The sequence below is a fragment of the Kryptolebias marmoratus genome, linkage group LG4, assembly GCF_001649575.2.
Source record: "Kryptolebias marmoratus isolate JLee-2015 linkage group LG4, ASM164957v2, whole genome shotgun sequence".
NCBI lineage: Eukaryota > Metazoa > Chordata > Actinopteri > Cyprinodontiformes > Rivulidae > Kryptolebias > Kryptolebias marmoratus.
In genome coordinates, this window is record NC_051433.1 from 19819981 (window position 1) to 19845180 (window position 25200).

General features: G+C 41.1%; 1 protein-coding gene across 7 annotated transcripts in view; it reads left to right on the forward strand.

Moving 5' to 3' along the window:
- The window catches only part of celf4 (CUGBP, Elav-like family member 4), a 102357-nt gene that overhangs the window by 70775 nt on the left and 6382 nt on the right, over positions 1 to 25200 (forward strand). Inside the window, exons 3-13 of one of the 7 annotated variants that reach the window (XM_017422797.2) lie at positions 8937 to 8985; positions 14453 to 14581; positions 15425 to 15504; positions 15829 to 15969; positions 16342 to 16480; positions 17907 to 18059; positions 18433 to 18543; positions 20578 to 20643; positions 21036 to 21116; positions 22385 to 22528; positions 24727 to 24920. In XM_017422797.2, coding sequence (XP_017278286.1) covers positions 8937 to 8985; positions 14453 to 14581; positions 15425 to 15504; positions 15829 to 15969; positions 16342 to 16480; positions 17907 to 18059; positions 18433 to 18543; positions 20578 to 20643; positions 21036 to 21116; positions 22385 to 22528; positions 24727 to 24854 — 1221 coding nt within the window. In that variant the 3' untranslated portion in view covers positions 24855 to 24920. The remainder of the gene's footprint in view (positions 1 to 8936; positions 8986 to 14452; positions 14582 to 15424; positions 15505 to 15828; positions 15970 to 16341; positions 16481 to 17906; positions 18060 to 18432; positions 18544 to 20577; positions 20644 to 21035; positions 21117 to 22384; positions 22529 to 24726; positions 24921 to 25200) is intronic. The other 6 variants (XM_017422802.2, XM_017422799.2, XM_017422798.2 and 3 more) reach the window with 6 other exon arrangements.

A 25200-nucleotide genomic window follows, 5' to 3' on the forward strand; every position in this document is an offset into this window, starting at 1 on the left:
AGATTATACGCTTGGATTTCTTTTTTTTATTATTGTTATTATTATTATTAATTAGATAAGTAAAAGGCAAAACGCAAGTAAAGGCTTGCCAGCTACAGGCATGATTTATGTTCACCTCTGAAAGGAAAAAAGTGGAATTTATGGCTTTCTCATTTGGCCTAATCTTTACTTTATGCTGCAAAGCCCGAGCAATGCAGTGAGCTTAAAGGGAAAGGCGGAGAGAGGCTGAAAATTGTCCTCTACACTTTCTCTAGTTAGCTTTCCTTTTTTTTTTTTTTTTTTTTTCTCTCACTTACCAACCAACTCTATCACATTTTGTCCTTGTCGGTTTTCTCTCCTCCTGGAAGCGCACATTCGCAGGAGTACCCAACACACACACACACTCACACACACATCAGCTCCGGCGCACACAGACAGGCTTCTAATCACACACACGCAGGTGCTCTATGCGCACAAACACACACTCGCACATAAAGTGAGATCTGCTCAGCCCCTCAGCGACACCTTCACTTCTCTCGCACCAATTTTCTCACACTTTTCTTTCTCCGCGTCTTCTCCTTTTTCTTCCCATCGCTGCTTGGCTCTGCACCTCCGCCCTCAGCCGCCTCCACATATAGATCTTTTTCTTTTTATAGTCAATGCTGTAGTCCCTATGGCAACATCACAGTTGTTGATTGCCAAGGTGCTGCACATCAAATCATGTAACTATCACAAGAGGCGTTGCACATGTGTGTGCGCGTGCGTGCGTGCGTGTGTTCAGTGAGATAACCTGTGGTCAGGCCGTATAAAAGAATTTTAGAGTCAGGCGCATCGTTGTGTGTTCATAAAGCAATAAATTAAACATTTAGAGATGCTTAAAATGGAATATTTCAGAAGCGGGACTCTCTGTGTGTCTCATTTGCATGACTTTTTAGTGTGTCAGGGCGTTGTGTGTGTGTGTGTGTGTGTTCCAGGCAAGTGTGAAGCTATTACAGGCTTTGACAGGGAAGAATCATCTGGGGGTGCAGATGATGTGCTTTTTTTCTATCCAGTTACAGTGTGACAACAGAATTCCAAACTGTCGATTCCTATTAAAGCGCTCGCAGGAAACCCTGTCGTCTCTCATTCCCCGTCGATTCTTATTCAGGTAGAGGCGCTAAAAAGATGGAGGAAATGAAGGGGAAACACTGTTTTATGCATTACCTTGTGGTGGGGAAGGGGAAAAAATAATTTAAAAAAAAAAAGTTTTCACAGTCATTTACTTAATTCAGCAGCAAAATCGTGCAGCAGAAGAGGAGGGAGAATACTGAGGTGAAATAACAGATGTGAAGCAAGAATAGAAAGAAAACAGAGCTTTGCATTTTTTCTATTTTTTCTTCTTTTTTTTTTTTTATTTGAACCTCTCATTCAAAATGGATCCAAAGCCGTCCCTCTGTAACGCCAGGATTCGGGCTGCCCGCCAGTAAAACGGAGGAGAAAACAGGAGGAGATAAAGAAAGAGGTGGGCTGGTGTGAAATGGATCAAACAATGGATGTGAGAAAAGCTCTGCTGTTTCTCAACCAACTGCAGGCAAATAAGAAAAGGCGTGGAGGAGGAGCGGGGGTGTGTGATAATGTGCAGCTTTAAAAAATGTCTGCGTTTGTATAACTGTTTTTCTTTTCTTTTTCCTTTTTTTTTTTTGACAACCGTTTTCAAGAAAGTTGATCAAAGACTTTTCAAAGATATATTACTGCGCATGAGAAGTTACTTCTGCACTAATCAGGGAAGAACTCCAGCTTCACACTGACACGCACAAGGCCAACAGTGGCGCTCCCTGCTGATCTGATCTGGATATTTGTGTGTGTACGTGTCCATCATTCTCTAAGTTCATGCTTTTTTATGTGCCTGCACAGCGTGGAAGACGGTAATAAAGAAATGAGGAACAATCCGAGGGTCAGAAAGAGAGGCTCGCCTCCTTTGGTGATCTGTGTGGGTTTTTTCATCTGCCTGTGAGGAGCTGTAGAGATCCCGGTGCACTCTGGGGCTGTAGCACCGTAAAGCAAGCAGCAGTTCAAACAAGTCAACAATGCTTTTCTGTTTTCGTTTGCACGCTGGCTTTTAGACCGGTTAACAGATTTAAACTGTTTGAATACATTTTTTACTACTATTGCTGAACTTTTTTTTAATCAAACCTATTTATGTGGCGACTGGCAGCATTTACAATGATAGTTCAGCTCTTTTGAAGTTCTATAGAAAGGTTATGAACAATTAATATCTTACCTGTTGTGGATAGCTCTTTAAACAACCTCAGTTGGAGTAAAACAGTTGAATATATAAATTGTGTAATTCTTACATGTGTGCACCAATAAGATGGGAACTAGAAAAGTCATAGTTCAGTCGGAGAAACTTTCAATATATGTGATACTTTGAATGTTGACTTTTTGTGTAAACTAGTGAATACCATCGCTTTTAATTATTTTTAATTACTTCTTTCAGACCAATTTCTGACCACAACTGTTAGCAAAGCTACATTCTGATGGGTACCATTTCTTGAAATAGATCAGCGATGGTGATTTCTTTCTTCTCACCCATCCTCGCAAAGATGGTCTTTGCATTCTTGAACCCCACTTATCATTTATTTGTATTTTGTGTGTGTCTTTGACTTAATATGTGAATGCTGTGGTAATCTCCTTCCTCCATTGGTGATCTTCATTTGCGTGGAAGATATGATTGTGCACAGATCTGAGCCGACAAACGTAATAAAGCCTTACAGAAACTTTTAACAAACATGGCGGCATATCAGACAAAGTAATTCTGTAATGCGAAAGTGAAGATCGGAGTTGTTTTAAGATGGCAATAATCTACTTTGGTCTTGGACCCATTCAGTCTCGCTAGCATCATTTTGTATTTTTATCACAATAAAAGTGTCCCGGTTGCCATAAAACACTCTGTTGCTTTATTGTTGTTGCAACTAGTAAAGTATAAACTGCAGCGAAAAAAAAAAAGAAAGTTGTCTGTGCCAATTTATAATTCTTCTGGATGTTTTCCTTCTCAGTATTTCTTTTATATCGTGTCCACTCAGACTGAATCCACCACACCACTCAATCCCAGCACAAACAGCCGGGCGAGGCACCCGTGTTGTCAGAAAACTCTTCGCTCACCCTTGATCTGACATGAAACAGATAACCCATCTCTGTTTGTCTGTAACAATGCAAGGGGATAAAAAAAGAGAGAGAGAGATGCAACAAAGGGAAAGAGATTGGGATGTTTTGCTTTATGGCCCTCTTTAACCTCACACACAGACACTGATCTCCGTGCAGCGTGTTTCACACCACGAGAAAGGTTTAATGTTTGGCCATATGTCAGGATGAAGAAGTACACGGCGAGGGAAGGTAGAAAAATACCCCGCTGCCATGTGCAGGCATTAGTGGAGATAAAACCTGAGGGGAATCCAAGTGGGATTTAGCCATTTATCAATTTATAGTCTAACCTTAAAGTTCTTGTCAAACAGGGCTTTGGACAACGTCACATCGCACTGCACTTCAGGTATTTCATAGACTATTGCAGAGTGGCTGTTGTGTGTTCACAACAGAACTGTGTTTGATAACAAATATCCAGTAAATGATTTAAAAAAACGCAGTCAATAGCATGAAGAGGTGGCAGGAAACAGATAGTAAGCTTGATAGCGAAGCTTAAATTATTAATAGAGTTTTATCTGCTTGTATTCTTTTATGTGAAAAAAACTAAATTGCAATTAAGGTATTTTTGTGAATAAAGAGTATATGTTGAAAGATTGTTTTTAGCAGAAAACAGAAACTGTAAGTTTGTTTTTATCATTTATCAACTTAAGTTTTGTATCCAAAATGCTGCTTCGTCAGATTAGTTTCTGGTGGTGTTGTTTGCTTGGTGGAGGTGTTTTCCTCTATTTTTAGTAAAGTAAATATTGATGCAAAGACTAAATTTCTTCTCCTAGAGTGGGGTGCCATTTTTGTGTGTGCATGGAAGTCTTCTTCCTTAAAGCGAGAGGAAGTACAGATCTAAAGTTCAGAGATCTGTGTAAACAATTAATATCTCACCTGTTGTAGAAAGCTTTCCAAACAATCTCAGTCTGGAGGAATAGTGTATAATTCTGACCGGATTGATGAGTTAATGGCTAGCGAGTCTAAGAACAAAGTGGCTTGCTGCTGTCTGAAAACACCTCAAATCTCAAACACCTCCTAAAGGTTTAGGTGAACAAACCTTACTACTGCCATCAGTTTTACATTATATTGATATTCCATCAGAAATATTGCTAATCTCCTGCAGGAAGTACCCCAGGCTGCACTGACAGTGCTACAGCTCACAGCTGCTGTTTGCACATGGAAATAACCACAGAATTGAATGTAAATAACAGTGTAATGCAAAACTGGCAGCAGTGTAAAGGTTTATAAAGTAGTGCTTGTGCTGAACTGCTATTACATTTTTAAAGTTGCAGTTATTTTAAGACAGCAGCAATCCAGTTTGGTTTTTGGTTCCACTCGGACTAGCCATTAGCTCGTCATTCTAGTCCAGTGGTGTCAAACTCCAGGCCTTGAGGTTTTTCTGCTCCAACACACCTGATTCAAGTGGTTTAATTACCTCCTCACCAAATCATCAAGTTCTCCTGGATCACGGCAACAAGTCATCCATTTAAAGCAAGAACATTTCTAAAACATGCAGAAGAGCGGCCCCCGAGGAATGGAGTTTGACACCCCTGATCTAGTCAGAACTAAAGGCACTTCAAAAGATCTGAACTATCACCGTCAGTATGCCTTCATTCTTGTTTCTAAGGCCTGACAACACAAAGCAACTGAGTTTATTCACTCTCCAAACGACAGAATAAAAACCTTTTTTTTTATTGACTGACTTGCAAGATTTTACTCTGTGAATTTGTTTTTCATTTTTGCAGCTGTGATCAGTTTATGACTTGGAATTTTCTCCTGATTAAATAAATCAAGAATCTTGGCAAAAATAATAAAATAGAAAACATATTTAAGCAAGAACTTCATTTGCTGGAGTGATAACGCTGATGTTCGCTGCCTTTTTGCTTCAAATGCTGTAAAATACTTCTGTGGAAAACTGGGATTCTATAAGCTTTTTCGGACACAAAGGATCTTTGAATTACTCGAAGTGTGAATTATTGTAAAATCTAAGCTTTTGAAACGTGTTGCCTTCTTTGTGACCTTAGTGCTTACTGTATATTTGAAGTTGGTCAGCTCCTTTTTCAGCAAAATTTGTTTTTCTTTCTTTCTATGTAAAAAAAAAGCCCAGTTTTACTAAATCTCAGGTTTAGAACCACACATTGTTCATGTAATGTTTTTACTGGCACGTCTCCAACCTAAAATGAGTCTTGTTCATGCTGAGTCGGTTTGGAAAGCAGCTCGAGGTTGAGCAGCAGTGGTTCAGAACTGGCATTTGGTTACACTTGGACCAAACATTTAATGCCGTAGAAGAAAACCTCAACCTTTGTAGCAGCTCATTTATAGAAATTTGCTTTCCTTTGCCTGAAAATCTGTGAATACATGCATGAACAGAGACCATAAAAAAACTAAAGATGACCACATTCAAATTGGAGGAATACAATCAAGGCAATCTGTCTTTTAGCTGCAGAATGTAAAAACAGAGAGAGTTTTGACAATAGGAGTGGAGAAATATTATGAGCAGCCTTCCTCGCTTCCCTGGGAGAGTTTCATGGAGTGCTTTCTCACTGTGATAATGAAATGACCTGGCCTGCACTGCTCCACTCTCTCTCAAAAACACATCTGCGAGACGAGGGTGAAAATGAGAAAATCCTACCTCCTCTCTCGAGTTTCGTAAAGCATACTTTCAATATTCTTTTTCTCAGAGAATGATGGGAGTTTGAGTGAGTGTGGACTTTTGTGTCCTTGTGAGCGTTGTGCGTTGCCCTGGCTGCGTGTGCATGTCTCATTCTGTGTGTGCGGGAGGCTCGGAAATACTTGGACTGCCTTGATAAACCGTATTTGAAGCGCGTTTGACATAACAAGGCGGTGTAGAGAAATTCATCGGGCTGAAATCCCATAGAGTTGTCACTGTAACGATGTTTTTGTAACTTAATTTTTCGGGCTTTCATGCAGTGAAATCAATACAATAAGCAACATCAAAGGCTGCACTTTTGTCCCACATCAAGGTTAAATCCGATAAGGCGAACTGTAGACTCATGGGCCTTGCAAGACACTCGGGCTGTGCCAGACTGATTCAGAAGAATGACTCACCAGTTTGTTACAGCACAAACTGCATGCAGACCATGTAATCCCTCAGCCTCTAGTTAACAGGGAATCTATGGCAGCACCGAGGCAGAGAGAGCGCTGTCATTGAGTTACATAATCAACAGAGGAGTGTGCGTGTGCGAGTGTGTGCACGCTCGTGTCTTTGTGTCGCCGGTGTTCTTCTTGAACTCGCAATCATGTGGTACGACCAAAGCCACTGTAACACAAGGCTGCTGAGCTGGACTTTCGGCTACGATGGAGCTTAGCGTGCACGCACAAGAGTCCAAGTATGAACCCGCTTGTGTCTTCAAAGGCAGGGATGAAAAGCTGGCCGGATTTGCAATGTTAGGGTGAAAAAAGTATGCAAGGAATGAAATGTTTCTGCTGCAAAATGAACCAGCTAAAGCAGAGCACATGTTGAATCTCGAGGTTTCATTCACATACTTACTGTGCGTGCTTATTTGTATCCTGTTGTGGGCTGCCATGCCTTGCTTTCTGCAGGCCTATTTGTGATGCTGGGTGTTTCTGGATGAGGCGAGCTTATGCGTTAAAGCGGCCATGTCTGGTTATGTCAGCTCACTTGGTTTGCGCTCATCTGTGTGTGCACCGCTTTGCATAAGTATTTACGTTTGCTAATAAATGTACGCATCTCGGTGCATTTTGTGTCCGTGAGATTTTCTTCCACATTAGACCACAGAGCCTCTCCAGCTCAACGCTGCCATCTGGCTTTGGCTCGCACCACCACAGACAATCCTAGGGGAGCTATCCGAGCGAGTCAGCGTCTGCTTTTAACAACTGTTCTGGGATCGGCTGTCCGCTGGACTGGTGCTAACTCACCCGATTATGAGCAGGATGATAAAACTGACCTTGAAGCAGTTATGGGTTCGGGATAATGGAAAGCCACTGATAGAGAGCCCATGAAACAGCACTCAGGTTCCAGTGACAAAAGAAAATAATGGTTTAACCACATCACATCATTTTGAGCGGTATTTAAAAGTTTATTAGCGAACATTTTTGGTGCTCAACTGGCAGTGATGAAAATTAAAGGATGTTAGCGTTTTAACAAATTCTGGTCTGAGACCTGAGCTATCGTCATATTCTTTGATTTTTTTTTTTTATCCTGTTTTCTTTTCTCGACATCCTTGAATTATCTCAGCGCAGAGTAAAAATTTAAGTCAACAGGGTTCGGCTCCATGATTTACTGCACGTTCAAACCTGCAGTTGCAAATAAAACCAACAGTGAAGGAACACAATTAGGTCAGATTGAGGCCATACAATTTGTATGGGTCATGGTAAAAGTGCTCATATGTATGCAGGTTTATAGGCCCCCTGAGAGCACTGAGCTGACCTTGTACCATTCTCTGATCTATGTCCTCATCTCCCCCTATGCCCTCTTTTCCTCATTCCTTCTCCTCCCGTCTCCCCCCCCCCCTTCTTTTTTATCCCCACATTTCTCTCTCCTCAAACACCTGCCTCTAACACACCACCTTCTTTTAACATGTTTCTTAGTTTCGTGTTTTTTTTTTAATCCCCACCATTTGGGTTTACTCTTTCCCATCTTTTCTTCCAACTCTTACTGATTTTTAACTCTCTGTTCCCCTGTTTTCTTTATCCCCACTTGTCCTTTTTCTATATCAACAGTCAGTCTGATAAATAATGCATCACAGCACATTAAAAACATTAGTAGGGTTCTCTTGGCTGTCAAAGAGAGGGAGGAGACGAGGGAGAGGAGGGAGCGTTTTAAATAAGTGTTGTGCACAATGATGGGGATTTAATATTAGCAGCAGAAAGGCAGCACAGAGGGGTGAAAGTCCGAGCGTTAAAATGCGACCTCACGCTCAAAGGTTTCGCGCCTTTGGTCTGTCACCCGAGAGCCTCGCAGATTCTTAAAGATGACCACTCTATCGGCTAGCTCAGAGGGAAAGAGTTAGCAGCTTTTTCTCTAAACACAGATTCGGCACCACACAGAGGAGCTCAACCTTTTTCTTTTTACCTTTCATCCTTCACTTTCTCCATCCTCTCCTCTCGTCTCCTTCCATCCCTCCTGGCAGCGTGGCGATTGGCATTATTAAAAATTGATTGGCGGAGAGCGTTTAGCAGGGTGGCGAGGCAGAGAGGGAAATTTTGACAGGCAGGAGTGAAATGAAAGGAGAGCCTCAGCGGACACAGTGTGGAAAGGTCTCAGTGGGGGACAGAGTGTGTGTGTGTCTGCATATGCACACTTGTATGTACTTGTGTTTGAGGCTAAAAGCGGATCGACAAGAATGATTTGCAAAGAGGAGTTGGAGAGCTAACAAACAATGGGTTCATGCTGTTTTTATGTGTAGATGTTGCATTATGTGTGTGTGTGTGTGTGTGTGTGTGTGAATCCACAACTTAAAGTCTACATGCACTGAACTCTGCTGGTGCACATGTAGCTCTGCTGAGCCACAGTTACCGCTTCTATAGCCTCCCTCCCTCAGTTCTTTTTCTCCCTCTGCTTATCCCCCCTTCTCTCTGCTTTCATCTTAGATCAAATAATATTTCCAAACCAGCTATTCCCCCATTGGCCATAAGTGCTACAGCTTTGGAGAGTTTCAATTCACTTTAACTGTAATTTGGCTGAGTGATTCTAAAAAAAACTGTTTTACAGAGGAGGGTAAAAGCATGTGCCATTACATGACGCTAACTGGTCTCTTTGTCTCTCCATTTTCCTCTTTCTGTTCTTTGTTCTCTTTCTCTATCTGCCACAGATGAATAGACCGATCCAGGTGAAGCCAGCAGACAGTGAGAGTCGAGGAGGTACCGTATGCTACTTCTTTCTTTCCTCTGCCTCCCTTTGTCCCTGCCCCTGCAACCCTGCTGCCCGCGTACATCAGCCTCACCATTATCTGTCCCGTTCCGCTATGCAACACACCTCGACGCAGGCTGACAGCGCAGCCTGGCCAGACCCTCCAGTATTCAGAACACATTATGTAAACAGAACTCTTTCCTGGCCAGCTCAGCCTGCAGCTCCCGTGTTTGAGTTTCATCATATGCGCTGATGCATGCACATACACGTGGGCGCACGCGCACACACGCACAGGAAAGCCTCGTCACGCTCAAAGGGAAAACAAGTCCCCTATTCTGTCAAACACCTGTAAAAAGCTGCTTGCAACAAAGCAAACCCGACTTGACTCGTGTCACACGTTTGCATCAAACAAATAAACTGCTGATTAAATGACAGCCCTGTGTGAATGAAAGTGGCTGGTGGTTTTGTGTGTGTGTGCCTCATTTTATTGACAGCCAAGATTGCTTAAAGGAAATTTTCTGTGTCTAGACATGTAGTGACCCACTCCTGACATCAATCAATGGGCTGCACAAGATAAGACTAAAGCAGTTTGAGCATTTTTGTCCAGAGCGTTTCAGACTTTTTGGCTGTTAATATAATTGGAATCCATTCTAGTCACAAGAAAGAGAAAGAGAATAAAATGAAAATAGTAGGAATAGAACATGCAAGTGGCCAAAGGTTGATAAGCAGCAGATGCACGGGAAGAGAAAGGTGTTAGCCTGTAAAGAAAATAACCTTTAAAGAAAGAAAGTGAGGCTGTGCAACATCCTCCTCTGTTTAGTCTGCGGCTTTTCACAGAGCGATTGATGGAGCAGAAGAAAACTGAAGCGTGTGAAGAGGCAAAATATGAGCAATGCAAAATATGCATCTCTGCTGGAGATCTGTCTTCGGTGTCTGTGCATTACGCTTCTAGAAACTGAATAAAAGCACAGGTAAAGCATAGAAAAATTCAAGACTTTTCCTTGAAGAAATCTGTATGACCTGCCACCTTTCAGTTTTACTGTACCTAAGATCATCTTATGCTGAAAAATGACAGCGTTCTACCCAAAATACTATTCACCATTATATGCAGTATTGTGTATCTCACACACTATGTTAGCGATTGGAGTGTGTGTTGTGAAACACTATGAACTACTAGTGCTCTTAGTGTTATTTCAGTATCTGTAAAATTCACTGAGATATAGTTACGTTTGTGTAGGCTAAGGTCAATCAGCTGTTGCAGCCATCTTTAATTGGCTCCAAAAGTTAATCAGTTGTAGATGTACAGCCAGTGATTACTTTCCGAAAGTTTCTTTAAAATCCATTTAGTGGTTTAAGAGAAATCTTGCTAACACACAAATAGGGTTGAGTCGCACAGGTGATGCCAAGGTTTAAAGCAAAGATGCCACCCAATATGTTGCTCTTAAACTATGTTTTTGGGATGGTGCTCAGCTACAACCACATCAAATTTTAGCCTAATATAGCCTTTGGCCATTTTGAGTTGTGTTAACTCCGAGAGTTAACTAGTTGTAGGTGTGTGCAAACTGACTGACAAGAGAGCAGAGGAAGATATTTAGCACAGAATGAAAGAAACCAAACATACGTAAATGTCATGACAACATTTAAAGCAGGTGTGCTGAGTAAGAACAATGGGCAGGTGTGCCAAAGGAGGAAGCAAATGGTCTGTAAGAAAGTGAAATAAGATGGAGCGAAACAAAAACATTATTCCAGAATTCACATCTACAAAATGATGCACATCTGTTGTTAAAAAAAAACACGGTAAAACCAAAAAAAAGGATTGGAATTGGAATAAAATGTTTAATATCTACTTAGTGTAATAAGGTTTAATTTAAAGTAAGATAAGAAGGCAACTGTGGCACATGAATAAAACCAAACTTTGCTAACTTTTTAACATTGACTGATTGTGTTCGTAAAGAAAAACCTTAAAACTGATGATGAAAAGGAATCCTGTTAACAATGAAATCTGAAACTCTTCTGAAGTATCTGTGTACAGCTTTAGTCCACTTACCTACGAAACAGAGCAGCTGAAGGAGCCCAAGCAGACTCATTGTCTGTGTGTGTCTGTGTGTGTTTATGAGAGAGCTTTACACTATATCAAGACTCTTCCTGAGGAGCTGCAGGCATCTGCCCCCGCTGAGGTGTGTAACCATGAGCGTGTCTGCGTCGAAAAAGACGTCGAAGATGCAAACATTTAAAGATTTGTGTGCGGGTGTCCTGCGCACGGGTGTGTGTCCTCCAACACCGGCTTGTTCTGCACTCCTGTAAACACTCGTCACACCAAACCCACTACCCCCATCCCAGTGCAAGGCCAGAGCACAGATTAGTCTTGTTGACTCGGCAAGGACACCCTGTTAAGCACAGGCGGTGGGGAACGGACCCTCAGTTCGCGCACACACACACACACACACACACACACCGAAGCACACACACATCTACACACACATTAATTTGCAGAGCACATTTACAGGCAATTGCTCTGAGGCTCATTAATTTCCAAACGTATACATCCATTTCCACAAATCTCAGACTTTATGTAATGTAAGAAAAGAAAGCAGCCGTGGATTCCAACACAATCCTACGATTCCCCTCAAACTCTGATTCAGTGACTCCTCTGCACTGCTGCGTGCCGCCTCAAATGACCTGGTGCTGAACTTTAACCCAACTATATTTCATTAAGGCCAATTTGTCTTAGGTTTTAGTGCCCTGTTACTTTATCGAGGACAGGATGTGTATGTGTCTTAAAGAATAACTGGGGGAAATAATAATACATCTTTGGTTTTTACAATGGCTGACATGACATTTTTGGTTATCTCTACTCTAGAAGGTGGTTATTTAAGAGGTGGTTCTTATGTGTTGACTGATTAATATATATGAAACATGCAGGACATGATAGTAATAACTGTAGCTTCTCTATGTTTTTACTAGAAATTACTTTTAAAAAATTAGGCATTTTATATTTCAAAATGGTTCTAGTTGCTTTAATAATTTTTTGTTATATAATGCTATGTTAGCCTTCCATTTGAAGCTTGTATAAATGTAGCCATCATTATCAGTTTGTTGGTTTTGATTTACATTTAATAATAATAACGACAGTAAACATGCAGTGTTTTATCAAAGAGGTCTATTTTATCCAGTGGGGGGAGAAAAAAAAACTTTTGGAAATGAAACAGAATTTCACTGAGACTCGACTGTGACCTGAGGACAAGCACACCAACGCATCTGTCTTGTCTCCTGTCTGACAGGAACAATTTCTCATCTATGGGAAGTCTGTTCTTCTGATTCTAAGGAAAAAATGTCAGATTGGTGTGAAAAGTTAGACACATGAATTGTCACAGATACCATTTTCAGTTTCTATCACACTGTGTTTTCTCTGTGTGTGTGTGCGTGTGTGTGTGTCTGGCAAAAACCTCTGTTGAATCACATTCTTGGATGTCCTATGCAAGATAAAATGTCCAACATATTGTATTATTTAATCAGAAGATATAAAACCAGATTATTTCCAGTTGTTGGCTTATAACAGCCTTGTCTGTCCAACAAACACTTCAACCTTTCAGCAGAGTATTTTATCTTTTTTTTAATTTGGGGATATATTATTGTTGTAGTAATATGACTTGTTGTGGAACCAGCAGCAGGTCTTTGCACTTAACCAGATCCCAATATCTTTTATAATGAAAAAGAGAAGTTTGTGGACTTCAGGTACAGCTTGAAATGAAAAGAGGAAGGATATGCACTGCCTGTTTTTGTCAAGGCATTATTACAGACAAGCAGTCCAAAACATATAAAGCAAAATGCTTAAAATGAAGTCCAGAAATAATTGAATAACAGCAGCATTACTCTACTTTGAAAAAGTGTAGCCTATCATATCGGCCTCTTCAAGCACAGAGCTGCTGCACAACTGTAAGCTAAAACAGTTTTGCAACTCAGAGTTGTGAATTATATGTGTGAATTATACAAGAAATAGTGTAATTTTGAAGTGGGTTTCTGTGGATTCCACTCTGTTATTTCACCTGCAGTAGAGTCAGGGACAAATCCTCATGCAGGAGTCAGGCTTTCTGCTGGCCAAACCAAGGCCAATTAAAGCTGATTTCAGCCTCTAATTTTACACCTTATCGTTTTTTGCATTTGATGGTTATTTATAAAGATGTCTGTAAATATGAATGAATCCCATGTTGCTTTAAACCTTTACACATACACAGCTTTTAAAAAGTAGCCCACGAAGAGACACCACAACAAATGTGCACGAAGAACACAGGTAGACCAGAGCTTGAGGACCGCCCACTGTCAATAAAGTCCGCTGTTTGGTAACATTACGGTTTCTTAGTCAACAACAGGGACAAAAGGTGGATCGACCTTCACGCCGGCTTTGTTCAACAGTGATAGGTTATGCAGCTGGTTTCTTGTTGAACTTAATTACTCACTTGGAACAGCGTCACTCGAATGTAAACGCAAGTGGCTCAAAGAAAAAACAAAAAGTGCAAATCCAGCTGCCTGTAGCATTCAGACAGCCCCTCACTAACAATTCAGACCAGGTCAAATTCAAAACAAACGCCTGAGGAGTTTTTATAGCAGCAGACATGCGACCATGGTACTCCGTCGCCAGAAATGCCGGTTTTAAACACACTTAAAGTAATAGAACCAGACACTGTATACAATATATTAACATATGGTCTATGAATAGAACCACATCACAAAGTTTCCTCTCGTTATAGCATTTTAGCTAGAAAATTATACCAGCTTTATACAACCAGGTACACACTACAGTTGTCCACAACATTTCAAACCTCTGCTATATAGACCTTACACCCCTAATAATTATCTGATGCAGAAACAATGCAGTGTAAAAACTCCTAACACAACAATCTCTTGAAGTGCTATAAAGATGTTGAGGTTTGAGTTGTTTTAGATGGCTGAAACCCACTAAGATATAGGCCCCGCTCTTGACTAGCTGTTGATGAGCATGAACATGATGAAATCACTCTGTCTTTTGTCCTACCACATGTAAGATACTGATCACACAAAAGTACTCCACAGAAACCCACATCCAAGCTATTTCTTTAACTGTCAACACTTTTTGATCACTAAGAAATAATTACCATTGTTTAACACATTTACTAAAAACCCACAGGTCCAACAAGTAATACTGATAATGAACTTTACCTGATAAATCTTTTGTGCACAGCTCGTTCCTGATTCATAAGCATAAATGACAATTAACACCTTTGGTATGACTATACCTTTGAAAGGTTATGTTTTCTACATGAGTTAATGCAAAGACAACATAATACATTTTTGTGCATTTTTTCCAGTATAAATCTGATCCATTCTAGGTCATGAACAAAGCCCTCTGATTGTTTTTGCATGTTTTCTTGAGCTTGAGCAAATATGCATCTGTCTGAAGGCATCCGTGACCCTCTCATCACGACCTCCTTCTTCCTTTAGAAGACAGAAAGCTCTTTGTGGGCATGCTCAACAAGCAGCAGTCAGAAGACGACGTGCGGCGCCTTTTTGAGTCCTTCGGCGGCATCGAGGAGTGCACCATCCTCAGAGGTCCCGACGGAAACAGCAAAGGTGAGACTGCAGCTGCTCATGATGCTTTCAGCTGTATGCGGAGCAGAAGTTATTTGGCCTTTCAAAGTTGGCGACTTTCTCTTTTTCTAACTTCCCATGTTAAGTGATGTCAAAGCAAGTTTCTTCTCAACCATCTGAGGAGGCATTGCAAACAAAAATACAGTTGTTTCTGTGAACTTTAACGGAGCGTGTCACGGAAAGCTTTGCCCCGGGGGATGAGACGTATAAACTGAACCCCATTAACCTCGTGAGTCAACTTCTAAGTTCTGACAAAAGAAGAAAAAAACCAAATCTCCTTATTAACCGCCGGGCCTCGTGATTTGGCAGGGAAAAAAAAAAGATCTCTTCAAAATGCTGTCAGGGTGCTACACAAGTTTACTGCATGAAGTTCATCAGAGGGCTTAGCAGCCAATCAATGAGGCCCGATGATAACTAAGCCCGATGATTACAGTGTGCTTGATCATTCTGATTCCTCTGTGAAGCTCCATTAACAAAGCTTCATCAGCCAGCTTACTCAGCTAAGTGGGCTCAATAATTACTGGCAACTTGATCATCCAAATTCATCTACGACACTTGTCAATAGTAAGTGACACCAGGCTGCTTTGGCATTTTCAACCCCATCAGAAGATGTCTGAGCTGTTAATGGGGTCAGAGTGGCTTTTTTAGCCCGCTTATTGACATCCAATACAAGTGTCCAGATCGGAGAAAGCTGTCTTTACAAAGTGTTACTGATCCCCGAGGGAAACTTTGTTCTTTTTTTTTCTTTCTTTTTTTTAAATAAAAATTTTTGCCCTCTCTTTATTCCCTGTTCATTGTTTCCCGTCTCTGTCTCATTTTCCGCAGGCTGTGCGTTTGTAAAATACTCCTCTCACGCTGAAGCTCAGGCAGCCATCAGTGCACTACACGGCAGCCAGACAATGCCTGTGAGTACGCCGTTAACTGTGAAAGAGAAAGTAGGTGTGAGAGGGAGGTGAGTCACACGGAGAGATGAGTCAAAGAGCGTTTAATTGCCTTCTTAAAGTTAAGTTAGACTTTATTATTTGCAGTGAGGAAATTTGCCCTTTAGACGTGACCCGTCGTAAAATTTTTCAAAGGAATGAGCACCGACTGTAGCTCCGAGGCCGTCGCCTTGGCAGGAAATATAAAAGCGGATGTGTGTGATTCAAGCTTGTGTCCATGTGTCTATGGAACCACACTGACATGTACTGAGGGGCATGTCTGCGTGTGTGTGTTGTACGGGCGAACAGGGTGCCTCATCCAGTCTGGTGGTAAAGTTCGCTGACACGGATAAGGAGCGCACCATCCGCCGCATGCAGCAGATGGCTGGTCAGATGGGCATCTTCAACCCTATGGCCCTGCAGTTTGGAGCCTACGGAGCCTATGCTCAGGCAAGAGTCACAATGTTTTTGTTGTTTATTTGTTTTTTTTAATCCAGTTATTTCTGTAATGAGCCATGGAGATGAAACAGTGTGGTAAAGCCTATCTCAGATGTAATTATATACTAATAACAGAGGAAGAAAAGGAGGTCAATTTTTTTAAGTTGATCTGAAAAAAAAAAGGGGGGGGTACACATTTTCTGAGAGTCAATACCTGGTTTCTATCTGATAGCCTATTTCTTGTCTCTGAGCTGTACCTCATTTCACTTTATAGCCCTGCTTCCTCCTTTTATCTGTCTTCCTCAACTCAGTGACCTCACGGACAACGGCTTTCCTTTTATTACTCTACGCTCCCTCTAATCCGCTCTCCCGCTCCATCTGCAGGTGCAGCAGCAGGCAGCGCTGATGGCTTCTGTGGGCCAGGGAGGTTACCTCAGTCCCATGGCAGCCTTTGCTGCAGCCCAGATGCAGCACATGGCCACCATCAATGGCCTCCCAGGAGCGCCACTGACCCCCACGTCAGGTAATGGTGGCTAGAGGTCAAAGGTTAAATCACCATGGGGACTATTTCCATCTGCCATGGAGGTGGCATTTGTGACAATGCTTGGGTAAACTCCTTTTTTATCTCAAGCAAACCAAAGAGTTTAGTGACAAGCTACGAAGATAAAATTTTTAGATGTTTTATTTAAATCAAGCAGTTTACTTAAATGCAGCAGATTGCATAAAAAATCTTATAAAACACCATATGAACTTGTTGCAGGTCATCAATGGAAAAAAAGGAAAAATAAGAAGATATTTAGGCACTACGATAATAATTAGCATGCAATGTAACATCCCTATGAATTTATGGATAAGATCTGAGCATTAACTTAGGGCTGTAGCTCCACCAGCAAAATGTCTAAAAGCAAAAACGTATTAATTTATTTATTTATTGCTTTAAACTCTTTCATGGTGACAAGTGTTTTATAAAGCAGTGTCCCTATCTAGTAATGGGCTAGCAAATGTATTAAAACAAAGAAATATTAACAGTTTTGATTTTGTTTCCCAACTAGTTGGTTATTCAGGTTGATTGAAACCTGAATAATGGAACAATAACTGTTAACAGACAAACATTTTTCCTCTTGAATTATGGTGATAAAACATTTCAGAGGACTCTGATTGTTTGTCAGTAAAGTGAAGAAAATAAATAAAACACAATGTTCCACAGAAGTCAAAAAAGATTACCAGATGATGATGATGATTTTTTTACATTATTGAGGACAACAGCAAAATCATAACTATAGCTAACAATAGTGATAATTCAGAAATGTTTTTTGTTGTTGTTGTTTTTATTTGTTTTTGTGCTATTTTTTTTTTTTTTTTTACAATATCCATGGCTTTTAATTTGAAGCTGTAAAATATAAATGGAGAAAAAAAAAAAACAGAGAGAATCAGTATGAAGATTTTTTATCAGTGTTGACACCTAATCCGTAATCAAATAATAACAAAATAATTCTAAGAAAAGGTGAAATATCAATGAATATATACTATGGTATGGGCTAGCTTCATTGTTATGCTGTTAAAATACTGCAGCGAGGAACAAAGTGATGTGGATTTTAACTGGCGTGCTTTAACTATCAATAATCCCTGCTGTAATTGTTTCTGGTTACAGTGATGAAGCGCAAATAAAAAATAAATCGCAGATTATATATACGTGTGATTTGTTTGGCATCAGCACAGTTTTTACTCCTGATGCTCAGATCTAATAGCTGTGTTACCCTGAAGGCCTGTGTGAGAAAAGAAATCAGCCCTGACATTTAGTGTCTTCCCCGGCCCACTGGACCAGCCCCTCTGACATTTTGCCGGAGTGACTATAGGGAGCTGGTCGAAGCGAAACTTTTCCATAATGTCCCGTGGAAAAATATACATTTGGGGTTGCTCAGCATATCTCTCTGTCTTTGGGACCGCAGGAGGCAGCACCCCCCCGGGCATCAGCGCCCCCACGGTGACCAGCATCCCCTCTCCCATCAGTGTAAATGGTTTTACTGGCATCCCGCCTCCCCAGGCGAATGGGCAGCCACCAGCAGAAGCTGTTTTCACCAACGGGATACATCACTACCCTGGTAGGTTGGATCAGTTCAGGAGCATGTATGCAAACATGAGGAAGGAGTCTGGGAAGTTAAAAAAAATATATAAAAATGTGAAGAATCCATGAGTAACATATTGAGAGCAAAGCTCCGTAGATACACATTCATTGTTAGAGGGAAGTGCATGCTGCAGGGTTATGATTAGCCTTAAAGCATGTTCAGGGGGACAGACAGTGAGCATGTTGGGGAAATGAGCGTCTTGCGAACGCTCTTATGTTCGTGCCTCTGGAGCCAGAATATGCGCTTGTGTCATGAGCCATGGCTAGTGCCTCATTGGTTCTGTTTCCAAAGAGGTGGAAGAAGAAAAGAAAAAAAAATCTGTCTACTTTCTACACTCTTGTCTCCCCAGTGTTGCAGGAGGTGGTTTTTAGGGAGGACTCAGAGAAAAACGGCTTGGGCGTGGCTCCACGGAGTTGTTTTGGGGTTCAGGGTGGCTGCTTCCTCTCCTCTCTCTCTGAAGGTAGCGCTCATTCCCCCCCTCACCTACACTCATCCCATTTCTCCTTGGGCTCAGGAATATTTTAGACCTTTGGGATCATGTTAAATAAACACTTTTTTTTTTTTAAACCTGTGAAGAACATTAAAGGAGGTTTGTTTTAAATTCTAAATGTGCAGAAGAGATTTTTACCTCGGGGCTAAAAACATGCACTGATGTTTTTTTTTTTGTTCATGTAGTCCTCTAAATAAGCTTCTGGATAGATTCTTTCAACTACTGATCTTTTTCTTCCCGAGGACAATATTATCTTCTGCTTAGCACTTTTCTAAATAATATCACAGCAAAAACAAGACTAATTAAAACAAGCTTTAAATGAGAGTCCAGACCTTTTGAAGGAGGATTCTGAGAAAAGGTAATGAACAAACAATATCTTGCCTGTTGTAGACAGCCGATTGAACGACCTCTGTTCGACAAGTTAATGGCTAGTTCAAAGCGGATTGCCATTGTTTAAAAACAACTCCGATTCTATATGGTGTTTATGTAGTAAATGCTATTATGTGAACATTTCCATTTCCATCAGTATTCTATGGTTATTTGCAAGTAGCAACAGCAGCTCTCTGTACAGTAGCACACCAAAAGTGCTACATAACCGAGTAAAGTGAAATTTACAGCAATGCAAAGGTTTGTTTTACTTTATAAAAATGCTTACACAAACCACTATGAAGTCTTTGAAATTGTTTTAAGACAGCAACAATCCACTTTGGTCTTGGTCCCACTTGGACTAGCTGTCAATCCAGTCAGAATTAAACTCTATTTCTCAAAATTGCTCAAAATTTGCAGCAGGTAAGATATTAATTACTCATAACCCTTTCACAGAAGGATAGATAGATAGATAGATAGATAGATAGATAGATAGATAGATAGATAGATAGATAGATAGATAGATAGATAGATAGATAGATAGATAGATAGATAGATAGATAGATAGATAGATAGATAGATAGATAGATAGATAGATAGATAGATAGATAGATAGATAGATTATAAAGGTTTTCACAAGTAAAATACATAAAAAGAATCTACAGGCTTTGCATGTCTAAACTCAGTATTAAGAGTCATAAATGTTGACCTGTCAGTAACCTCAGCTCATGCCTCAGGCAAAAATGTATCACAGGTTGAAAAAAAAAAAAAAAAAAAAAGCTAAAATAAGATTTCACACTCTGTAACTTTTATAGAGGTCTATTTTAGTCTTTACCTCTCCTATCTTCCTTCTGGCCATCTGTGACTGTGTTCCAGTGCTGTGGCTCGACAGTGTGTTCAGTTTTTCTTGGTTTCTTCAGAGATATTGGGGTTATCGGTGTGTCCGTGGTTACTGGTGTGTGTTTTCTCAGTGGTGTCCTTTATGTGCATGTTTCGTGTGTCGAGACAAGCAGTTTACAGTGGGTGGGAGAATCCATCGTAGGTGCGTTTAAAGAGCAGATTTTAGCTCTGTGATGTGTGAAGTAACAAGTGTGTCCAGTGTTGTGCATATTGTGCTGTTGCACACGTGAAGAAAGGGAACTATTCATAGATTTCATCTAACAGACCCAAGTTTATTTCTTTTCTTTTTCTTCTTGTGGTGAAAGTGGAGCCATGTGTTGTTGTTTTTCTGTATGTGTTTTTGTTTGTTTGTTTGTTTTGACCTCAGTCTTTCAAAGTTGCACTTTTCAGCTCTTGTAGAAAAGAAAGAGCTTTTTTCTTTTTTTTTTTTTAAATCTTTCAGAGGAGCGTTAAGTTAAAAAGTCCTGGGCACACTGAAAGCAAAGTGAGCTGCCTCCATACGGCCCAGCTCTCTAACCTTTCTGCTTTTCTTCTCCTGTCTGTTCTCCTCCCTGTTTCTTCACCCCTTCGCTCCCGTCTTCCACCATGCCCTCTCTTCCATCTACATTCTCCTTCCATTTCTGTGCCTCACCTTTCCCCCCCTAAACACACACACACACACACACACACACACACACACACTCCATCTGTCTGCACCACCTCCTTCTTCCTCTTCTCCTCTGTGTTTCGGTGTTGAAGCAGCTCAAAGTCCCACTGCAGCTGATCCTCTCCAGCAGGCTTACACAGGAGTCCAGCAGTACGCAGGTCTGTCCGTCACTCTCCCCGCACAACTCATCTGTGTTTCTGCTTATGTGCATGGACGGGACTTTGTCTCTCGCACAAAGAAAAGGGGGAGGTGGGGGTGACAGGAAAGGAAAGGAAGAGGAGGATAAAGATAAGCAATCTTTTGTTCAAATTAGAATTTGGATCGTGTAGGACCCAGCCTCCCTGTCGAACTGCATCAGTTTATTCTCTCTGCCGCGCTCGGAGAGTGTTTGTGCAACACGTCGACTCCATTGTCTGTTATCTGATCGATCGGCTGCCGTGCTCCTGCATATATCACATTGTTTGTATGTATCCAAGTGTGTGCTGTAGTCATGACTGTTATCTGATCCGAGGCGTGTGTGTGTGTGCGGGGGTGTGTGTGTGTGTCTCAGCAGCCTATCCCGCTGCATACGGTCAAATCAGCCAAGCCTTCCCCCACCCTCCACCCATCATTCCACAGCAGCAACGAGAAGGTAACACACACCAGCCACACACTGCTGCAAACCTACTTCTCTGCCTGATTCTAGTTTTATTTGCCAGTGTTGTCCTGAAATAAATACCATCTAAATACATATACGAACACATAAACAGGCTCCTAATGTCTCTTATGATCTTGAGTTGTTTAAGTAAATCATTGTAGCTGATTAATACTTCTGTCAAATAACATTACATGTTGAAGGTTTTTAAAGCTCAGTTTTGAATCAAAGAAAACACAAAATCCTAGTAATACTAACTTTGCTGTAATTCTGCTGGTGAACTTGATGACCCCCCTTGAGGCTCAGGACACTCATGCTTGGGACATTACTGCCCTCTTGTGGAAAAAATAAAACAAACTCCAAACAATCTGTGGCTACGAAAGCATTTCCTTTCAAGCCATCAGTTAGTCATTCAAAAAAAAAACAGTATAAAAGCTATAGACACAGAAAATTTGTGATAAACGTTACCTTACATATTCACTATCTGGGCATTCAAAATTATTACCAGTTGGCTGCAGACTGGGAAAAACGGCTCTGCATTTTTCCTGGATTAAAGGTAGAAACGTGGCTGACTCACTAAACAGTAGCTGCATCACTTTTCACAAACAAGTCACTTACAATGTGTCTGAAAGAATTCTTACTCGGTCCCATTCACGGTTTCAAGTCTTGCGTTTAGATCAGTGAAATGAGTCGAAATTCGTAGGCGAGGACATGATCATGTAATAAATGCAACTAGTTTCATAGGAAAAACGATCATATGAGGGAAATCTACTATTAGACAAGACAACGACAGGTGATTTTATTAATACTGAGAAGCTCAGACTGAATGTTTGCTGGGAAATTTACAGTCTGTTATCCCTGACAGTTGCTCGACTGACCAATTGGGTGCGATTTCATCAAATCGAGCTTAGACTTGTGTGACTTAGTGTTTTAGATTTGGATGAAAATTCTGTTTTCCTTTCAGGTCCTGTGAGAGTATCAGACTTTTCCTAAACAATTAGTTTTACCAAAATCAGTTCACAAACAAGAGAATAAATTATATTAAGCATAATGCCATTAGTCTTTTTTGTCACTTTTCTGTATTTTTATCATATTTATGAGAAACTAACACACTTTTAGATGTTTGTTTATGTCTGGATCTTCTCCTGTTGTGTTCTCCTTTTTTCACATTTCTGTCCCTATTACATTTCTCTTTTCCTTTGACTTTTGACCTTCAATGGTCTCTGTTCCTCTGTCTCTCTGTCTCTCTCTGTGTTTCCATGCAGGACCAGAAGGTTGCAACCTGTTCATCTACCACCTCCCTCAGGAGTTTGGGGATGGAGAGCTGATGCAGATGTTCCTGCCTTTCGGTAATGTCATCTCCTCCAAAGTGTTTGTGGATCGGGCGACAAACCAAAGTAAATGCTTTGGTGGGTAAAAATGAACATAACCAAGAGATTATTGGTTATTTATTCTGATTCTTTTTGACTTTCTATACCACACACAGTCCCCACACCTTCTACTAGTGATGTTAGTTTAAAAATATAGAGAGAGTGAACTCATTTTTCCATTATTCAATACATAATTCTGTTAAAGCTCGAATTTTATGTTGTTTTTTCTGTTTATATTGTCAGTTTTATCATCCAACTCCTACTTTATTGTTGTGACAAAATGCAAATGGTGACTTTGAGGTTCAATCCTGTAGCTCACACAAATGATGACATGCACAAACACACACATGCTGTCTCACTTTGTTACCACTGACACCGTTGTCAGTCTTATAATTAGATGGTAAATCTTAAATGGATGGTGAAGAATGTTTAACGGTGAGTCCATCACTCGCAACCCATTTGCAAATTAGCTTTGACTCATTAACACAACACATCATGAATGGGTTGAGTTGCAGGGTTTCATTTTTGATTTGATGCCTTCATGTTCAGTTGGAAGTTACAAGTTAAACTAATGTTGTGGGGGGTTTTTGTATGTTTTATAAGCTTGAACTTTTCTGTTATAATTGTGATCCTGTTGTTGGTGTTATGACTGTGTTAGACCAGTTACATTACATTCACTGATTAAAAATAAAAGGTTAAGCACTTTGACAAAAAAGGCAGAAATTAAATGATACTGCACATGTTGAAAGGTCATGTGACTGTTTCAGTGATTACAATATCAGATCAAAAAAATAACAGCATTAAGGGCATTAACACTGCTGGTTCCATGTCAGTCAGCCGTGGCCCCGCTTTGAGTCTGGATACAAGCAGTGATTTGGAGCTGAACGGGGTCAAACAGCACCTGTATCCTTTGCTGTGTCGAGTCAGCCCACGGCTGTTTTAACTGGCCCTTGACATCTGGCAGATTGGCAGAGTTGACGCCTAAAGTGATCCCTCCTATATTCGATTGGGGAAAAATCAAGGGACCTGGCTGGCCACGGGAGGACCTCAACATGTTGCAGGCAGTTCATAAACACGTCTGCTGTATGTGGACGTATATGGACGTATGTGGTGACGTCTTAGGAGGGGTAAGACATGCAGACGGAGTAGTGCCCTGCTGTCAGGGACCCCCTGAATCACTGACCTGAAGTCATATCCGATGGCTCCCCACACCGTGACGCAAGAGTAACTCCAGTATGTTCCACCACAACACTCGCAAGATTTGTCCTCTACTTTCGGCACCACAACACTCACACAGTGGTCGTCTGTGGTAACACAAAACTGAGATTCATCGCTGAACAAAATACAACATCACTTATCGTCAGTACGTGCCTCCTGGTTGCAGCACCACTCTGAACACAGCCATCTCTGCTCTGGTGCTAATGGCAGCCTCTGCAAAGGACGGCGCACTTGTAGTCCAGCTGGTGCCAGTTTCTGAGACACTGTGCAGGATGAAAAAAGGTGTCATCCTCTACCAAAGCTTTTAGTCTACATCCATTTCACAGGTGCAGTTGTTACATGGTTCTGTAATTCTTGGCTCACAATACGATGATCCTTTGTTAATGTAGTCTGACTTGTGCAACTGGGAACCTTAACGTGTGTGGGTGTCCTCAGGTACCCACTGATCCCAACATCGGGCCTTTGTGGCATCTGTACGCCCCAGATGATTGGCATTTGCACAAACAAATGCAAACAATGTGACCCCCTATTAAACTAGGTCAACTTCTGTTAATGCTGCCTAATGCATCTACAAAGCATCCTCTTTGTTTGGTGATCTTCACTCAGTGTTTTTGACTGACCGCCGGACGCTCTGGCAACCACCTGATAACACTAATCACTCGACTCGTAATGCTACCACTTGCCCTCTGGTGCTCGTCCTAGATGTGCCAACACCTCGCAAATACAATAATTTATATACCCACCAGTGGTCTGCATGTGGTCCAAATTGCACCTAAATCAAGTCATTCCTTCTCTGTGCTTAACCTTTTGTGTCAGTGAATGTTTTAATATGGTAAATACCAGCTGTTAAGAGAAATGTATAAAATGAAAGATTTCTCCTTCAGACTCAGAATTTAGATGTAAAGGACTTCTTGTTGAACATATCCCTAATCTCCAATCCCTCCTAACCTCAAACTGCTCTTGGCTTTTCATCTAACGACACCCTCCCCTGTTTCTCTCTCCATTGACCTTTCCCTCAGGGTTTGTTAGCTTCGACAACCCAGGTAGTGCCCAAGCTGCCATCCAATCCATGAACGGCTTCCAGATCGGCATGAAAAGACTGAAGGTTCAGCTCAAAAGGCCAAAGGACGCCAACCGCCCCTACTAGCCACCGCCCCAAACAGCCACTGCCATTGTGGCGGGCAGGGCAGCCATCGTGCACACAGGAAGACAGGTCAGCAGTCGAGCTCGGATGGTCTAAAAAGACTTCATGTCACTTTAGTGTGATAGTCAATTAACTGAACCAAAGCATGCACAGCCACGGTAAAGTTAAACTGGCAAACGCTTCACCAGCAAGGCATTTATGGCACAGCTTGATGTGTTTTCCATAACCTTTTATTCATGTCATAAAACACTTTCAGGCGCCTAATAACAACCTGATCATCTGTAAAATGCTTGTAAAGATTAGTGAAGTCTTACTCCTATGCAGATAGTTTATGAATATATTCAGTAAC